At 43.9% G+C, this 16,170-nt stretch overlaps 2 protein-coding genes across 3 annotated transcripts; both read right to left on the reverse strand.

Annotated features, from left to right (window-relative positions):
- Positions 1–222: 222 nt before the first annotated feature.
- khdc4 (KH domain containing 4, pre-mRNA splicing factor) lies at positions 223–6,451 on the reverse strand. 2 transcript variants are annotated; one of them, XM_076109375.1, is made up of 14 exons: positions 6,284–6,451; positions 5,698–5,875; positions 5,367–5,495; positions 5,185–5,264; positions 5,040–5,092; positions 4,772–4,947; positions 4,389–4,600; positions 4,183–4,243; positions 3,347–3,407; positions 2,962–3,224; positions 2,765–2,881; positions 2,118–2,227; positions 1,934–2,019; positions 223–994 (listed from the first exon to the last, which is right to left on the reverse strand). In XM_076109375.1, exons 1-14 carry the CDS (start codon positions 6,310–6,312, stop codon positions 765–767), a joined length of 1,785 nt encoding a protein of 594 aa, XP_075965490.1. In that variant the 5' UTR covers positions 6,313–6,451; the 3' UTR covers positions 223–764. The 2 variants fall into 2 exon arrangements, with proteins under 2 accessions (XP_075965490.1, XP_075965491.1); XM_076109376.1 differs by having other exon boundaries at positions 6,195–6,414.
- A 7,251-nt stretch (positions 6,452–13,702) lies between these two features.
- uts2r3 (urotensin-2 receptor 3) lies at positions 13,703–14,845 on the reverse strand. Its single transcript, XM_076109395.1, has one exon. It carries the CDS (start codon positions 14,843–14,845, stop codon positions 13,703–13,705), a length of 1,143 nt encoding a protein of 380 aa, XP_075965510.1.
- Positions 14,846–16,170: the final 1,325 nt, after the last annotated feature.

Raw genomic sequence — 16,170 nt, forward strand, 5'->3', positions numbered from 1 at the left:
CCTTTACAGGCCGCATGTTTTTCAAAAATGTCCATCGGAGAATGAGTGGTCTATTATTTGTCATATAAATTCTGCAGCAAGGTTGTCACTCGATCCACGATGTGTTTCGGAAGGCAGAACTGTTGACAGCTAATTATTTGGCAGATGTGACCGATTTGGTTTGTGATGACATGTGGCAAAACAAACTTAACATGGTAGAATATAGGAAGAATCACAAGCTCAAACACTGCAATAAATTAAGTTTATTTATTTCATAAAAGCATGAATAAATCCAATAGCTTTACTACGTATTAGTCCAATATGATCTGTACAAAAAGATCAGAATAGGAAAGGATGATGTCAGTGACTTGGAAAGGGGACAAAGTACAAAAAGCTGTACTAGGGATTAAACGAAAAGTGGTCAGTGATCATTGCCTTGTGACAACACAATATTCAAACACTTCACCTGGCATCTGTTTTCAAATCATTCCAAATCAAACTGGAGGCAGAATGTCGCTCATCTGACCATCTATACATCCACAAAATAGCTTGAGTATCAGTCCTGCAAATGTTCATCTTCAAACTATAATGTGTGCACCAAAAGAAAAAGTAACAAAACATAAGTTAGTCCATTTGGACCGAAGCACTAAGATTATGCTGCAACCAACGCGTAGCTGTTAAGAGTCATCCATGTGATGAGTGATGGAGAAACACAGGCTCAGTTTGGGTGAACATCTTGTAAGACTCGGCACAAAGCACTGAGGGAGTTTGGAGTTTTTCCTGTTTTAGGGTGCCATCCAGAAAGGCATAGACTGCTGCTGCTGCTGCGGCTGTGTTTTAGCTCGAGTGGGTGGTGGAGGAGGGCAGCGGTAGCCCTGTGCCCAGCCTGAGGTGGGGGGAACTGTCCCAGGGTTACCTGGCCCTGAGGCTTTGGAGGCGAAGTGGTCTTCCTCTTCATCTGAAGAGTCGCCGGTGTACGCCACCAAACCAGTTTTTAATCGCTTCCCTGAGTGCTCTGAAAGAAGAAACGGGGAAGCATGCAGACAAAAAGAAGAGGTGGGACATTTGTGGAGAAAGGGAGAGAAATATGGAGAGAGAGAAAAAAACACCAAAAAACAACAGCGGCAACATGTTTCAAATAGGACAGGTACAAGTTAATTATTCGTAACACATTTTGGGAGAAACAAATAGTTAATAGTTTCAAATCATAGTTTGTCAGAAGAGTAGAGGAGGGGGCAGCCATTTTAAAGCAGCCATTGGTTGGTGGGGAGCGACAGTATCGTGGCCGTCCAATCGAGCGGGAGGACAGCGTCACAGGACGAGTCGTGCCCCACCCCCAATCAGAATCCAGCATCACCCCAGAGACACATGGAAGAGAAGAAGAACACAGAGAAAAAGAGAAACACAAAAACAGGAGAGATTCTCGTTAGTGAGGAAAGAAAACAAACAACAGACAACCCCAGACTGATGATGTCATCAGAATGGGACGGTAAGGTGGACTCGACTCATCTTTTTTTTTTTTTTTAACAAACGACTGAACAATGCACACAAGATGTTGAGTCATAGCTCCGCCTCACTATCTGGGGATTTATAGTCACATAAGCAGAATCCTGAAAGAATCACAGGAAGCATAAAGACCAGTTTGAAGCTGAGCGAGTGTACTTATCTAACCGGCCACAAACACTTCAGTACTTAAATCCAAAGAAACACCAACTATGCGTCTTGATACATCCGATTGGCCTTCATGTAACAGATATTCCTCTTCAATCTGAAACAACTTAAATCTAGACACAGTCCAGTGGCCCAAGAGAGGATTTATATTTTGCTCTTTGCAGCTCTACATTAAGGCTGTGAATAGATCCAGGCTAAGCTTGTAAAGGGCACAGTCCACAGTCAGGAACTGCAGATTTGGATTTGGGCAGGGATTTGTGAGTCCACAGGTTAATGCCCTTACCCACGGGGCCTTGCGTTGCCCTTCTCTCCTCCATCTTGGGTCTCACTCCATTCACAGGCAGCAGAGGTGGAGGCATTAGCTGCCGACTGGAGAAACGGAGAGAACCGGGGTGAGATAACTTTGCCTACTGGTCTTTGTAGGCTATTAATATTTCATTTAACAAATGTAACAAAACTCTGTGTACCTGTCCCTCTCACTCAGCGGGCCAGAGGGACTCTGCGGTGGGGGTCCTGTAGCCTCTGGGCTGCCCACTGGGAAGCCTGCACCTAAATTAGTCATATGAATGGGTCCATGCTATGAGCAGAAAAACACACGGGCGCGATTAGCACACATCCTAAACCCTGTCCTAACACTAGCTAATATGACTATATATTTAAAACTATATCAGCACTAAAGTGAGAAGAAAAACTGTCCTTGTGAATAGCTTACCACGGGTCTGATTACTGACAACTTCCCCAGCAATTATGAAAGATACTTAAGCTTATCAGTATTAATAATACCTTTTTCTGAAACTCCTTATTACCAGTAGAAAGACACAGGTAAACTGTAAGTGAACAACGGGAAACAGCAAGCCATGCCATCTCAACCGATGTACTTAAAACATTTGAAGAAAGGAAGGGTGAATGGGTATTAGATCAATCACAGACAGGGAAGTAAATAGAGCAGCTACAGACACGGATTGGAAATGATTGGCTGATGAAACACAGAGACTCGTCACCCACTGCCAAAGCATAGGCATACAAACAAAACAAGGTGGAGAAAAGAAGGGTGGAAAATAAAAACCCAGCAGAATAATGAGGGGTCGTAATGGTTGGAAGAGCTGTTCATCACCTGGTATCCGAGCAGGCCGCTGTTCCTCTCGTCTGGCACCTCCTCTGTGAAGCGTCTCTTCTGTGGTGGTAGGACTGGAGCGGCAGCTGATGAAGGAAAAGGTACAGGAGGAAGAGTCTGCAGGGACGGAAGGACATATAGTAAGTATTATTGCTTTCGCATGCCATACACATGTGGTTTTGATGCCTTGGTCCTACCTGTGGCATCGTGCCCGAAGCAGGTGCAGGCGATGGAGCGAGGATGTGAGCGGGAGCAGGGACGGGGACAAGGGGGAGGGAGTACTGAGGAGGCACACCTGCAGGTACTGTGGGATGTAGAGGAGGAGGGACAGAGTAAGGGAGAGAGACATGTTGTGGCTGAGGTGGTGGTACAGGCATCGCGTAGCCTGGCTGGTATCCAGCTGGCGGGTAGTAAGGAGGCTGCGGAGGCATCCCGTTCACCATCGGAGGCTGTGCAAAGCCTGGAGGAGGAAGGGGAGAGAAACGGATCCAGTCAGGCTCTTCTGATGACTTCTACGATCAATTGTGTTGACAAATCAAGCGATGACTCTAAAGCACAGCAAGAGAACCGTCGATATCGTACCTTGTTGTGTCGGCATCATTGAGCTCATTTGATTGAGGAAGCGAGAATACTCTGCATGGACCTGGAGAGGGAGAAACGTTGTACATTAGTGGTGCAAGGAACTAAAATATGAAAATGTACTATTGTAGGTAATCAAATTAAGACAGCAAAAACAAAAATGTAACTTGCCACTATGTTATGGGAGAGAATATTGTCTAAACCTACTGTAAAACAATTAAAACTATTAATCATCAAATGGTAGAAACAAACTCCCTTTGAGCTTCTACCTTGTTCTTGTACTTTCTGCAGGAAGCTGTGTCTGAAGAAATAACTCAAACTTGTGGTATAGAATATATACAGAATACTTCCACTACTATCTACAGCTTTGTAACTGATGTGTGCCAACAGGTTTTTATCTCACCGGCACAGCTGTAAAAAGCTCAGATCATTGATGCCACAAGGAAGAGCAAGACTGACTCTTAGCTTTGTTTGCCACAGTCGGTTGGTAACAATGAGTTAGTTTGACAGAGTAACACGATTTGGAAATGTCGGTGGTGGCCGCTAGCAATGTTATTGATTCATTACCAATTCATGTCTAATAATCTGATTAGTCAAGAATATATTGTACCAAGTTGATGTTCGTCCCTGGGACACGTGCTTTGATATGTGTGGGTGTCAAAGCAGTTGTAATGACGCTGTACTGCAGTCAGAGATTTAGCTCTTCCTCCAAACAGTTAACAGTGGCAGTATACGCGAAACAAGGCACGCATCTGGAGTTGTGTAAGCTTGTAATGAATGTCAATTCTTGTTGGAGTAGAAAAAGCACAGACATTTCCCAGTAACAAGAAATCACTCACTGTCTGAAGCAGGTTCTCACACAAGGTTTTTGCCGCTGCAAGTCCTTCTGGTTTAGGATGACTGGAGAGAGAGAACCCACTCCATTTAGTTATTCTGAGCCCACCATGCTGCAGAAACCTTTGTGGCTCGTTCATTTGTTAGTTATTACACAAGCAGGAATAATCTCTGAGAAGCAGCAGTTCTTAATTCATAGGACAACCCCCACCTGATGTAGATGTACATGGGTTCAAAGGCCTCTCTTCCAGAGGCGGGCTCTAAACAGCCTGATCCTTTTCCTCTGAGGAAGACTTTGGCCCCGGTCTCAGCCTGGATGTGCTGCAGGTACGAACAGCCGGGGCCCTCGACCCGCTCTTTGACCACAAACCCAAGGATAGCGTGCTCCAGGCCCACAAAGGTTTTATCTTGAACATAATGCATCTATAAAAGGAAATATAAAAGACATGTCAATAATACAACCACGTGCATGACTGTAGGTCAGTACAAAAATAGTCTGCTCTATCAGCGACACTGTTAGAATGTAGACAAATCTTTTTATGGTAGTATGATCTAAGTTCACGAGGTATAAAAAGCCGCAGGAAACCGCCTTACTCCGGACTGAAAGTGTGGTTTGTGGTGGAGCATGGGGGGCAGTGAGGGAGGAGGTGGGTTATGATGCTGGTACACTGTGACTGAAGCCCCACTAGGGGAGAAAGGTGATGAAGACGAGGCGGTCGCAGCCTTCACAACACCGTTGGTGATGATCTCCTTGATTCTATTCACTGCCCCTGGAGAACGAGGGAAGAAAACCACCAGTCGAATCACATGATATACGAAGACACACACTCATTTAAAAAAAACGTCTGAATAAAATACGGACTGTCGACGAGCTCTCTAGTCTGTCCTTGGACATGCAGATACAGAGGTCGGTCCCTGCGATTAAAAGAGCAGAAAGGATGTGTTAACATATAATAATTAAAGTCGACTGTGATCGGTGTCTGAAAATGAGAGGCGACAGAAGTCACCCTGGAAGCGCTTTGCCCTTCTCCTCTGCTGCCATGTACCGCCCTCTGGTTGAAACCGCAGCACCGCTCACTTTACTGATCTGCAGACAAAACAGAGTGAGACGCGTCAATAAATACTCCAGAAAAAAAGGCCAGTGATGGACTTTAATCTGTGAGACACGATTGTCCGTATTGCTACTGACCTCGTCCTGCGTTTGCCCACGTGTCAACAGATTCCGACAGGTGATCGGTACGTCGTTGATCTCCACCTCGGCTACGACCAGGTCGTCTTTGGCCTTCGACAGCACTGGAGGCTTCCCAACACCTACAGCCTGAGAGAGAGGAAGGGAATCAAGAGATGAAGGATTAGAACAATACAGATTTCAAACATTGTATTAAAAGCATTTGAAATCTTCTGCTTGATAAATGTGTACAATCTCACCCGTACCAACACATTGTGATGGTCCTGCATCAGAGCTGGTTTTATGAAAGACTAACCGTGCGTATAATATTAAATATCGTGCTCCGTATTACCTTGTCGGGAGGTCCCGGGATGCCGATCTGTGAGGGTTTGAGTTTGCCCTTCGCTACCAACATAGCGTTGATCTTTGCAGCCACCGCAGCAGCAGCGTCCAGAGCCCCGGTGGGAGCAGCTTCAGCCTCCCTCATCGCACCGGAGCCAGGCCCGGGCTGGTCCCACTTGCTGCGGCGGCTGGCAGGGAGAGAAAACGGTCATGAATAAAGACAAGAAAACTAACTACACTTTCATTAGTTAGGTATAAACGTAACTACCCGAAAAACACATGCCGTTGACTGTTGTTGTACACGTCTTAGAAATCGACCAAGACTCACTTATTTCCCCCTTTTTATGATTTTTGCCTTATTGTGATCGTGTGTACTGAAGCACAGGCACGCTGTAAACCCGCATGCCTCTAAAATATCTCATATAACACGTTACTACATGTGACCACAGGATACATAAGGATGAACCAGTGCGGAGCAGCAACAACACTCCGCCATGATTAACTTACATAAACTGGCTAACGTCGGTTAGCTAGCCGGCTAACGGAAAGGATCTGAACGGCGAGTCCAAAAAAACAGACCGTGTTCACACACTCACCCGCCGTTTTGGGTTCCACAAAATGACATCAATGTCTTAGCAAATGGCAATGTTCCTCTCAGTGTTAAAATGACGGTGATAAACCTCCCCTGACGTGTGAACAGAAGGCTGTGCTGGTTGCAAGCCTCTGCTACGAAGCTCACGGTTTCCGTGTCCGGTTAATTGTTTCAGTTTGCTATCGTACCACGAGGGGGCGCCAGATAGCAGTACATATTTCTGCTGGTGCCTCGAGAGGGTTCAGGTGTGGTGCTGCCGCCTCACCTGTCCCACCTGTCCCACCTGTCATCACTTCCTTGGCGAGTTCCTCCGGAGGAGGCATCAAAGTTTCCAGTGGAGGAAGAAACCTTTAGCTGGAGGACATGCATCATGACGGTCCAAGGTAAGTTTGAGCCACTAAAAGTTACCTATTTCTCAAAATGTGTTGTAAAATGTGTTGTGTGGCTTTTAAAACACGTGTTAGGATTTTTTTTTTTTTGGTGTGTATGTTGATTTGTGCTGTGGCTCCTTGAAGTTTTTGACAGATGGGGTTTTGCTGTTTGCAGCACTCTTTAAATGCAAGCTAGCATTTGGCCAAATAAGCCTTTATTTTTGATTTCATGATTAAAGTTTTTACAGTAATCTTTTTGAATTAAATGTGACCCACTGTTTGCTTATTTGCTCAATACAACTTTGCCATATCATAAAGAATTTAAAAACAAATCTCTTTAAAAAAAGTTTAACTATATTGTCTTTCTCAGCCCTTCTCATAGAGTAATCTCAAATAACATGTTTGCTGACAGGGAACATAGATGTATTTGTGGCAAGATTAGCTCATTAGATTAGTTACAACACTAGAAAGTCAAACTTAAACTAAAATAAATGTATATTTTGTGGACCAAAATGTCAAATTCTAAAAAGGCACAGTATTTCAATGTAATTTACTGGCTTTATTTGTCTTTTGAACTGATGGAAACATGGTCACCATCTCTTTTGCAAATAGATGACAAACCTCTTCACCTCTCTAATTGAAGTTGTTGAAAGTTGTCCGAGCTGTGGTCTTACAGCACAGTTTTCTTAGTGATGACAGCCCGGCCCTGAAGGTCATGACGCAACATGCAGCTTCCTGTGCAGAGACCTCAGCATCATGGCTCAGAGTCACTCTGTACTCCGGTACAGGTGTTGAGTTACTCACCACCCAGGAGCTCAGGGACATGGCCAGGAGGTGCAGGTTACTGTGGAAGGTGAGGACGCTGTGTGGGGGCGACATGGATCAATAGATTGAACAAACAGCAGCCCCAGTTGGATTTCTTTTGTTCCGTGTTGCAGGGTGTTGACAACGGTCTGCAAAACTTTTGATTAGGATCGAGGTCTGTCGTGTGTACGTAAGAAGGAATGGCTTGTTTAAAAAGGCTCGGTATTAGTTTCCAATCACAGCACTCTGTTCGTGCTCATCTATTAGGACTGGAGTTGCTTCTGGTTTGCTTTCTAATTTAAGAGTGGAAGTAATGAATTGTTTTCAGCACAGAATACATACATTTTAAGGTTTGCGTCTGTATATTTTTACGTAAGTAGTTCACTTAAGAAATGTGATTTGACAACTGTGGAGACATTTGTATTGTTTTAAGTGTCATCAACTTGAACTTAATTTTGTGATTTTTTTATTTTTTTTTCCTTTATTTTTCACCCTTCAAAGTGACAGTTTGCAGGATTCTTTGTTAAAAAAATAGTTTGTATATTTTTAAATTGTGTCAAGTTTTTTTTTTATTTGTCACTCTGCATTGTGCTGTGAAACGCTTGGTCATAAACCACAGACGTAAATAGCTCAGTATGGAATTAAGTCATATTTCCTTTCAGGATGTTTGCTCCTTACTGGGTGGACAGAGCTTGTTCTGCAGTGTTGAGCCCTCAGGATGAGAGATGGGAGGCGTCTCTGTTACTGGGATGGGTCAGTTACTGGGCCACCTGAGCTGGAGGGTCAGCCAGTGAGTGCAAAGACGGACAAGAGGAAGAACATGTTGTGTAGCGAGGAACACGTGCAGCCACTTTATAGCTGTTACTAGCAACTGCTTATAAACATGTTCAAGTACACCGTATTATATTTGTACCTCGACAATAGTGAACCAAAGCAGTAACTTTGTACGTACATGATGTCTACACACAGAACTGAGTGAGGCGGAGAAAACTCAGAAAGAGTAACTGTGAAAGACACAGTCCACGTTAAAGTCATTATAACATAAATTAATTCAGTTGTTTTAGTTGTGATGTTCAGCTTTTGGCGCTGCACACCAAAGTAAGGAAAGACTCAGAATATAATCACAAGTCTGGACAATATCCAACCATTGTATTCAATGTGAAGATGAGGCTATCTATGGGTACCGTCCTCCTTCTGTCTTTGGTTACTTGGCATTTTTTATAACACACTATTCCAACACATGCAAAACAGATTGAGTAATGTTTTTTAAATGATCCATTTATTCTTTATTGTTGGTGCAGCGCATTGTGGCAACAAACTGGTGTCAACTATGTCTGAACTGGAATCTACTGAACAGCAGCGAGTAACGATGGTTGGTTTCAAATATGAACTTTAGTTCTTATATTTCGCCTGCAGGTGGCGCTCTAATTCTAAACACCATGCTGTTCACTCTCACATAAGGACGTGGTATTGATGTTACAGCTGTACAAACCAGTTTATACTTAAGGCCATAACTTGCTTTTTACATTTTACTTCAATACGACTGAATGAAATCGCTCAAAGCAAACATTCTTTTGTTTGAAATGCACATTTGGCACAGCAAGCTGGTAGTCTTTTGGGAAGTCATGACACTAGTGTATTAGTATTCATATACATAATAGGGCTTCAACATTATTATCGATTAATCTGCAGATTATGTTCTTGATTTAAAATGTCAGAAAATAGGGAAAAAACGCAGATTAGCATTTTCTAATGTCCAGAAATTAAAAAATAGGAAGGCAATTTTGATCACACAAGACTCAAAAAAGCTGCAAATCTTCACATTTGAAGAGCTGAATTTAAGTAGTGTTTGTTGTTTTTGCTCAAAAACATTCTAACACAGGCTTTTGTTCTGATATTGAGCAGTGTCATGTAAAATGCATAATGTCCCTCCTCAGCCATGGCAGTCCTGCATGAACAAACCATGGGGTTCACATACGTGAAGTGTCAGAAGGTCAGAGGTCAGGGGAGCTTTGACGCCTGAGTTGACAGGGACGACTGTTTACTGGCAGCGAGGAGGAGGAGCACAGAGAAGCGGTGAAACAAGGGGAGAACGAGAAGGAGCGAGAGGCGCAGACGTGCCATATTTACTGTCTTTCCTAGTAAGAGCCCAGGTGTGAACCGTAATGTGTATGTTGGTTTATGTAACCTCCGGCCTTCAAGCCACGCAAGCCTGGGTCTCGCCTGATCCTGGCGGCTGACACGGAGGTGTGAAGTCAGGGGACGCGGTTGGAAGAGGGGCGCCTCATGGTGGTCTTGCCATGGGTTGAACAAAGAAACACTGTGAGTGCCTAGGTTTCAATGTTTGCTGTCAAACCAGCAATTACAAATGTGTTATTTTTAATACTGTGTTGACTACATGTGCAGGTATCGTAAAGCTTGAATTTGTTTGATGTAAGCTGATGTTACAGATGTTGAAAGTAGGAAGTCTGTTAAGTTGACGGAGTTAGTTCTGGGACTCTTGAGTACCACTTGAGAGATTTTGTTATTCATAATGCAAAAAGTTGTAGTGAAACTTATAGGGGTTAACTCCACATAAAGTGAGGCTGTGTAAAGGAATGAGGCACTGCAGAAAGTGTGGAGGGGACAAAAAGTGATTGAGAGAGGGAAAACAGATGGGAAGATTGAATTTTAGAGAAGGGCAGGCGGAGGAGGAGTGCGAAGGGAATCTTTTTTGTGTATGTCTGGAGAGAATGAGAGCCTCTTATACACCTCACAGCGTGAATTTGGCCCGGGCGCCGGGCTCGTCTCGTCTACACAGCGGGGTGCTTTCCTGAGCGGGCTGCCCAGGGGAGGGGCACCTGCAGCAGCCTCAGACACTGGTCAAGAGGAGAGGCTGAGAGGCGGGGCGAGGGGTGCTGGGATGGAAAGATGCTTGGCGGTTCCAGGAAACGGACATGTGCTAGATTCATGAAATCTTCAGGTAGAACAGAGCGACGCTCCCAAAAGAAAATATTTGTCCTTGTGTTTTCCCTTTGGACTAGAGAGGAGGAGGACACTGCCTGCAATCTCAGGATGAAATAAATAAGCATCTGTTGCGCAGAAGGACAAAAGTTATGATTGGAGCGAGTCGGTCGGTGTTGGCAACTCTACCAACACAAACGGCACAGAGTTTAAAGATTGACCAGCCTGCCAACTGAGACAATATTTTCCATCCAGTTGGTCGGGTTGACCAAACACCACGTATTTGAAGTTTATCAAACACTCAGTCATCCCCGCAGATCCGAGGGAGGACTTAATCATCTGATATGTTGAGTTTTAGAATACGCAGACACCTAAAACCTGTCCATATGCAGACTCAGAAAACCAAAGAACAAGCTCTCTGTGCTTTAATATCCATCGCTAAGTGTCTTTTTTGGAAAGGCTTCATCTTTACACAAGCTACACCCTCAATCTTCTGTCATTTTGGTACGACCCAGGGGTCCAAAAATCACCAAGTCTCATATGAGGGCTCAAGATTTCAAACTTATACGGAGCTGGCTCTTTGTCTGCAAGAAATTCCATTTAAATGGACAAATGTACTGAGAGGGCCTCAGTTGTCTGTGAGAGGTGGATGGATATTGCATTAACTTCCCAACAGAAGGGCCCCCTGTAGTGTGACCGCACAGGGCTCCGGATAATAACTGCAGTGGGAACGTTATGCTCAGAGGTAGCCGGGACAGGTAAATGGAAACACATGCTCGTCAGCATATAGTCTACAGCTTCAGAAATAATGGCATCACCGTGCAGAGAAGCACACGAGCTGCCTTGAGAAATGCTTTAGGTATGTGTCTCTTCAACCTGTTGGGATTACCAATGCAGCTTCCCCTGCTGCTCGCAGGTTTTCCTCTCCTCAGCTATTGTTTCTGTGCACTTAATGTGCAAATAAATAAAGTATCGCTTTAAGTTAGCTCTACTCACATAATTCCAGTCTCATTTTACATTACATTTAATATTGACTCATTCAAATGATCCATTAGCTGGGGATTATGTACTCGCAGACGTTATTGCATGTCAAGTCAAAACACAGTCAACCACAGCCTAATGGTTCTACTGTGGGATTCGGGTGGACAAAGAAAAACACCATTACCCAATAATGAAATCAAAAATGTTAACGGATCACTGCCACCTCTTTATCTGCTCTGTCTCAAAATTACTTCTGGAGGGTCAGGCTTATTTATTCAGTCTGACATTTTTGCTGTCATGACTATGAATACATCGTGCAAATTGTTATACTAATGACTTACAGCATTTGATTTGTTTTTACTGTTGTCTCAGGTTTTGTGCTGTTTAAAATGAATACAATTTAAATTCACACAAAAAAATCAACCTTCACCTTAAATAAGAAATTGTTAAATGGAACAATTTGACCGATTCACGCACTTTTTTATGGTTTGTTTATTCATTGGTTTGTTAATTTATTCATAAGGAGGTGCATACTCTTTTTAAGGAAAAGTTGACATCCATCAACAGATGCAGATATGCTAAAAGCTTTAGAAAGTGAGCCTATGTAAACAGAATTTAATTTGAATTACAAACCATAACATCTACTGTAAGTTACACTGAGCCATTATTTATACGACTTGGATTCCTGCAAGATGTGATTGATTAGTTTATGACACACTGAAGTCTGTCCTGACATTTTATCTTGAGGCTTGTGTCTTCATTTTGGTTAACTTTCTGCAGGTTTCCTAGTTATTCGAAACCTTTTGCTGTTCGTTTTTTAACGCATTTTTAAATCTTAATTAGAAGTATGCAGTATAAAGCCAACGAGTAAAAAAGAAAGAAAGAAAAAATAAGGGGAGAGAGATGGGAGATGACTTGAACCAGGGACCTTACAACCACATGGTCAGCATTTTAAACCCCTAGACCTCGAGGAACCCCCCCCCCCCAAGGAACACCATGTCTGCTTTTATGATACCACCCGCCCCCTTTTGTCCCACCATTCCCTCCTCATCCTTACTCCTTTCTTTCAAACAACAATATTTGCTCATCTGCGTCTAAGAGCAGCAGGGTTTGCGATACAGCACAGTGCAGCCTTTGAGCCAGACAGACAGAGACGGGCCGTTAGGGAGACACAGAAACACCAGCCAGCGAGTGTATACACAAGAACGGGGAAGACCTTCCAGAGTCACTGACATGCTGACACAGACACAAGCGTTTTTTCTTTCTTTTTTTGTTTTAGCATACCTCACCTTTTACATCTCCTTCTCAGCCTTCTTCTGCCGCACTTCATAATTGTTGTTTCTCAGGTTTTTCTTCTTTTCTATGTCTGTTATTGTTCATCACCAAACATTAAGTTGTTGTCACTTTCTCCTTATTTTCTCCCATTGAAAGATCCAATCACACACTGAATTACAGAAAGAATAGTCTTTATTCAAAGCTATATATTATGCATCATTATAAACATCAGTTACAATCAACACAAGTTGAGGCCATGCAAAGCATTGCATGAATCAAAAAGAATAAGTACATTTCCAAACCCAACATGCAGGTCATGATTATGAAAAATTATATTGTTTTAGATATGTCGGGGTTCAGGGGAGGCAAACAAAAGACTGTTGACCCACTCAAACATAAATCATTAGGTCAACAATCAATGTCTTAGAAAAATGTCCCAAAGACGCTCTGACCGGTTACAGCCAGTTGTTGAAAAACAAACATTTTCTTTGATAGTTGAAACTGAAAACAAGTAGAAGTGCATCAGGGTTTTACTCAAAATGCTTTTGCATGCACAACACTTCAGGTTTACCGTTGACTTAATACACCATTCCTCTCCGTTATTAGATCTGTTGATGTGTGTAAATGACTTTGCACAAGTAACTACTGTAGTAGGCATTATATTACTTTACCATAGCCGCAATTATAATCTCATTAAAACATTTAAAACCAAATAATCAATATGTAAAGTTGGTTACTACAGCAATTAAAGACACAATATATGATATGAACTGCAAAGTTTGAAAAAGGTTTTCAGATTAAGCATTCATGAGGCGACGCGTCGTACAGAGATTGTCTTTTTGATTGTCTCCTAACAGGAAGTTTTTTCACAAAGCATTTATTTATTCAAAGTGCTATCATCGCTTAGTATTTCTTTAGTTTGCAGGCCAAAGATAAATCAATGGTCTTTGGTGCCTATAATGGAACGCATAAAGCATCCATGTACAGTACCTTGTCACACATGTATGCACACTCTCACATTATTGCCTCTACTGTTGGAGACACATACACTACTGCAGCGGACTGCTCTTACGGCAGAGCTGATTTGCTGATGTCAGCGTCTGACGGTTGCGTCTTCTTTTTCCAGTCAATAGTGTGTAGAAGAATGGATTCACACAAGAGTTTCCATACGTCAGCCCTGTTAGGATTCGATTCACTGTCACCTGTGTCCCTACTGGTACCGTCCGCAGCATGTCGGGCTGGTAGAGCGGCAGCAGCTGCCAGATCCAGAAAGGGAGGAAGCAGGCCCAGAAGGCCAGGACAATACCCAGGATGAGGAGCAGGACTTTGGGTTTGGGGGCGCGAGGAGGACAAGCAGTGCTGCTCCCACTGGCCCAGGCTGGCCTGGTCTGAGACACCCAGTAAAGCCGGCCTAGGGTAGCATAAAGTGCTCCAATGGCCAGCCCGGGACCAAGAATGCTGGTGCAGAAGAGCACGCTCAGATAGGCCTTGGAGCTCTGCTCGTCCCATGCAGGCACACACAGCTGGCCCTCCTGGTTCTCCCCATCCTCCAGGTGCAGCGTGATCATCATGGGCAGACTAAGAGCCACAGCCAGCCCCCAGGCCAGGCCTACACGCAGCAGGCTCGAGGAGTTGGAGGAGGAGGTGTGCAGGGGATGGGCCACAGCCCGGTAGCGGTCCAGACTCATGGCAGTGAGAGTGAAGATGGAGGCGTGCATGGTGAGGAGGTCCAGGCTCAGGAGGAGACGGCAGCCCGGCTCACCAAAGGCCCAGCCGGATGCCAGGCTGTCGTACACGATGAAGGGAGCGGTGAAAAGGTAGAGCAGATCCGCAAAAGCAAGGCTGAGCACCTGGAGGTGAAGAGAGGAGGAGGGGGAGGAAGAGGAGATGGGGGAGGAGGAAGGGGAGGAGGAGTTGGCGAGGCAGGATGGTACAGGTACTCTCATTAGGCAGCAGGTTGGCCCTGCTCCACGTCTTCTCCTACTTCTCCTGCGCCTCAGAAGGAGGCCCATAGTGTACAGGTTTCCTATGATGCCCAGCAAGGAGAGGAGGGAGAGGAGGGAGCAGAAAAGAGCGGTGGAAGCCAAGCTGGGGGATGGAGAGATGGAGGGAGAGGAGGAGGGCAGAGAGAAGTTGGGTATAATAGAAAAGGTGTACGGGGACGGTGGAGCCAAAGAACCTGCGAGATCCATAATGTGAAATTATAAAACGGTTCCAATGTTACAAATATGGCAGCCAGTAAATATTAGATGGTCTGTTGATGCAAAGTAAAAGATGAAGAGGAGGGAGGTGGGTTGGGTCAAAAGGAAGAAACTGGGAGAGAAGAACAAAAAGACATTTTGTTAGTTTTAATAAATACTTTCTTCTTATATTCTCTGGTTTCTTGAGCTCTTATTTGTTTGACTCAAGGGTTAATGACAACAAAGCTGAAACTGATTTGGATCTCTGAGGGTGCTGCAAAGTGATTTATGTGAATCATGACACCAGATAAAGAAAATAAAGTCATATAAACATGCAGTAGGAATGAAAATGTCAGCAAAACCAGGATGGTTTATGTTTTAGCTGAAATCTGCTCTGGTTGGCACAGCGTTTACAGTTTTATAGTTTCCCTGGCAGCCAGGCGGAGCTATGGTGGTTTTAGTAAAATAATTGGATTTTCAGAGTAGCAGGGCTCCGGCTGTAAATCTAAGAACCTCCAAAGCCTGTTCCTTCTTAAGGTCAGTAGTTGGACAACAATTAGGCTAATTGGGACAAACAAAGTGTAAGAAACATGAAAGAGAGAACCAGTTTTTTCGTGCAAATTAAATTCAAATTGTCAAGTTATAGTTGAGATCTCTGAGTTCATGTGTCGCGTTTTTGCGCATTGGTGGTTTGGATGTGGACCGGTGCGTAAACCGGGTCAGTGGCTGGCGCAATGGGCGGACTGGATTATTTGACTTTCTATATTTTTATTTTAAAAGATAATCTGACCCTTTAGAGAGTTTGCAGCCCCAGAAGAAGGTAATGCAATATATTTTACGATGTTTTTGTGATATTATTTTGTCAGTCGTGAGACAAGCGTAATACTTTTTGAAGACTGATGGTTTTCCTAAGAAATGTAATCTACAGAGACATCAAAGCAGACGCGGGGTGCCTGACAGAAACGGCCTGTATGACACATGGTGACCCTGCTGGCTGCACCGGGGTTAAGAGCTACTGTTGAACTGTGGAGGGGCAGCCAAACCCCCGCGGTGCCGCGCGCCTCCATACCTTACCGGCTCCCTTTGAATAACAGCTGTGTCATAGCCTATTCATGACGGCACCATTAGACTAATTCCACCAAATTTAATTTAATATGTTGAATGCAAATCTGTCTATGCATTTTAGTTTAATAATGTGTCCGTAAAACGAGGCCTATATACAACCCCAACGCTAAATGATTCCGTAAGCAGGCAAATTCAACATAACTTTCCCAAGGGCGCACTGTTGGCAGTAAAGACAAAATATTGAGAGAGAGCAATAGTTTCCTACTGAGATG

The sequence above is a fragment of the Anarhichas minor genome, unplaced genomic scaffold, assembly GCF_050575085.1.
Source record: "Anarhichas minor isolate MPS153535 unplaced genomic scaffold, ASM5057508v1 ptg000041l, whole genome shotgun sequence".
NCBI lineage: Eukaryota > Metazoa > Chordata > Actinopteri > Perciformes > Anarhichadidae > Anarhichas > Anarhichas minor.

Excerpts from the sequence above, each read along its gene's own strand:
- uts2r3 (XM_076109395.1), bottom strand. The coding sequence starts at position 14,845 with ATGGATCTCGCAGGTTCTTTGGCTCCACCGTCCCCGTACACCTTTTCT.
- khdc4 (XM_076109375.1), bottom strand. The coding sequence starts at position 6,312 with ATGTCATTTTGTGGAACCCAAAACGGCGG. Across the intron at positions 5,265-5,366 it reads GTGGGCAAACGCAGGACGAG|ATCAGTAAAGTGAGCGGTGC; the intron begins GTCAGTAGCAAT and ends TTTTGTCTGCAG. Across the intron at positions 2,020-2,117 it reads CCGCTGAGTGAGAGGGACAG|TCGGCAGCTAATGCCTCCAC; the intron begins GTACACAGAGTT and ends CCGTTTCTCCAG.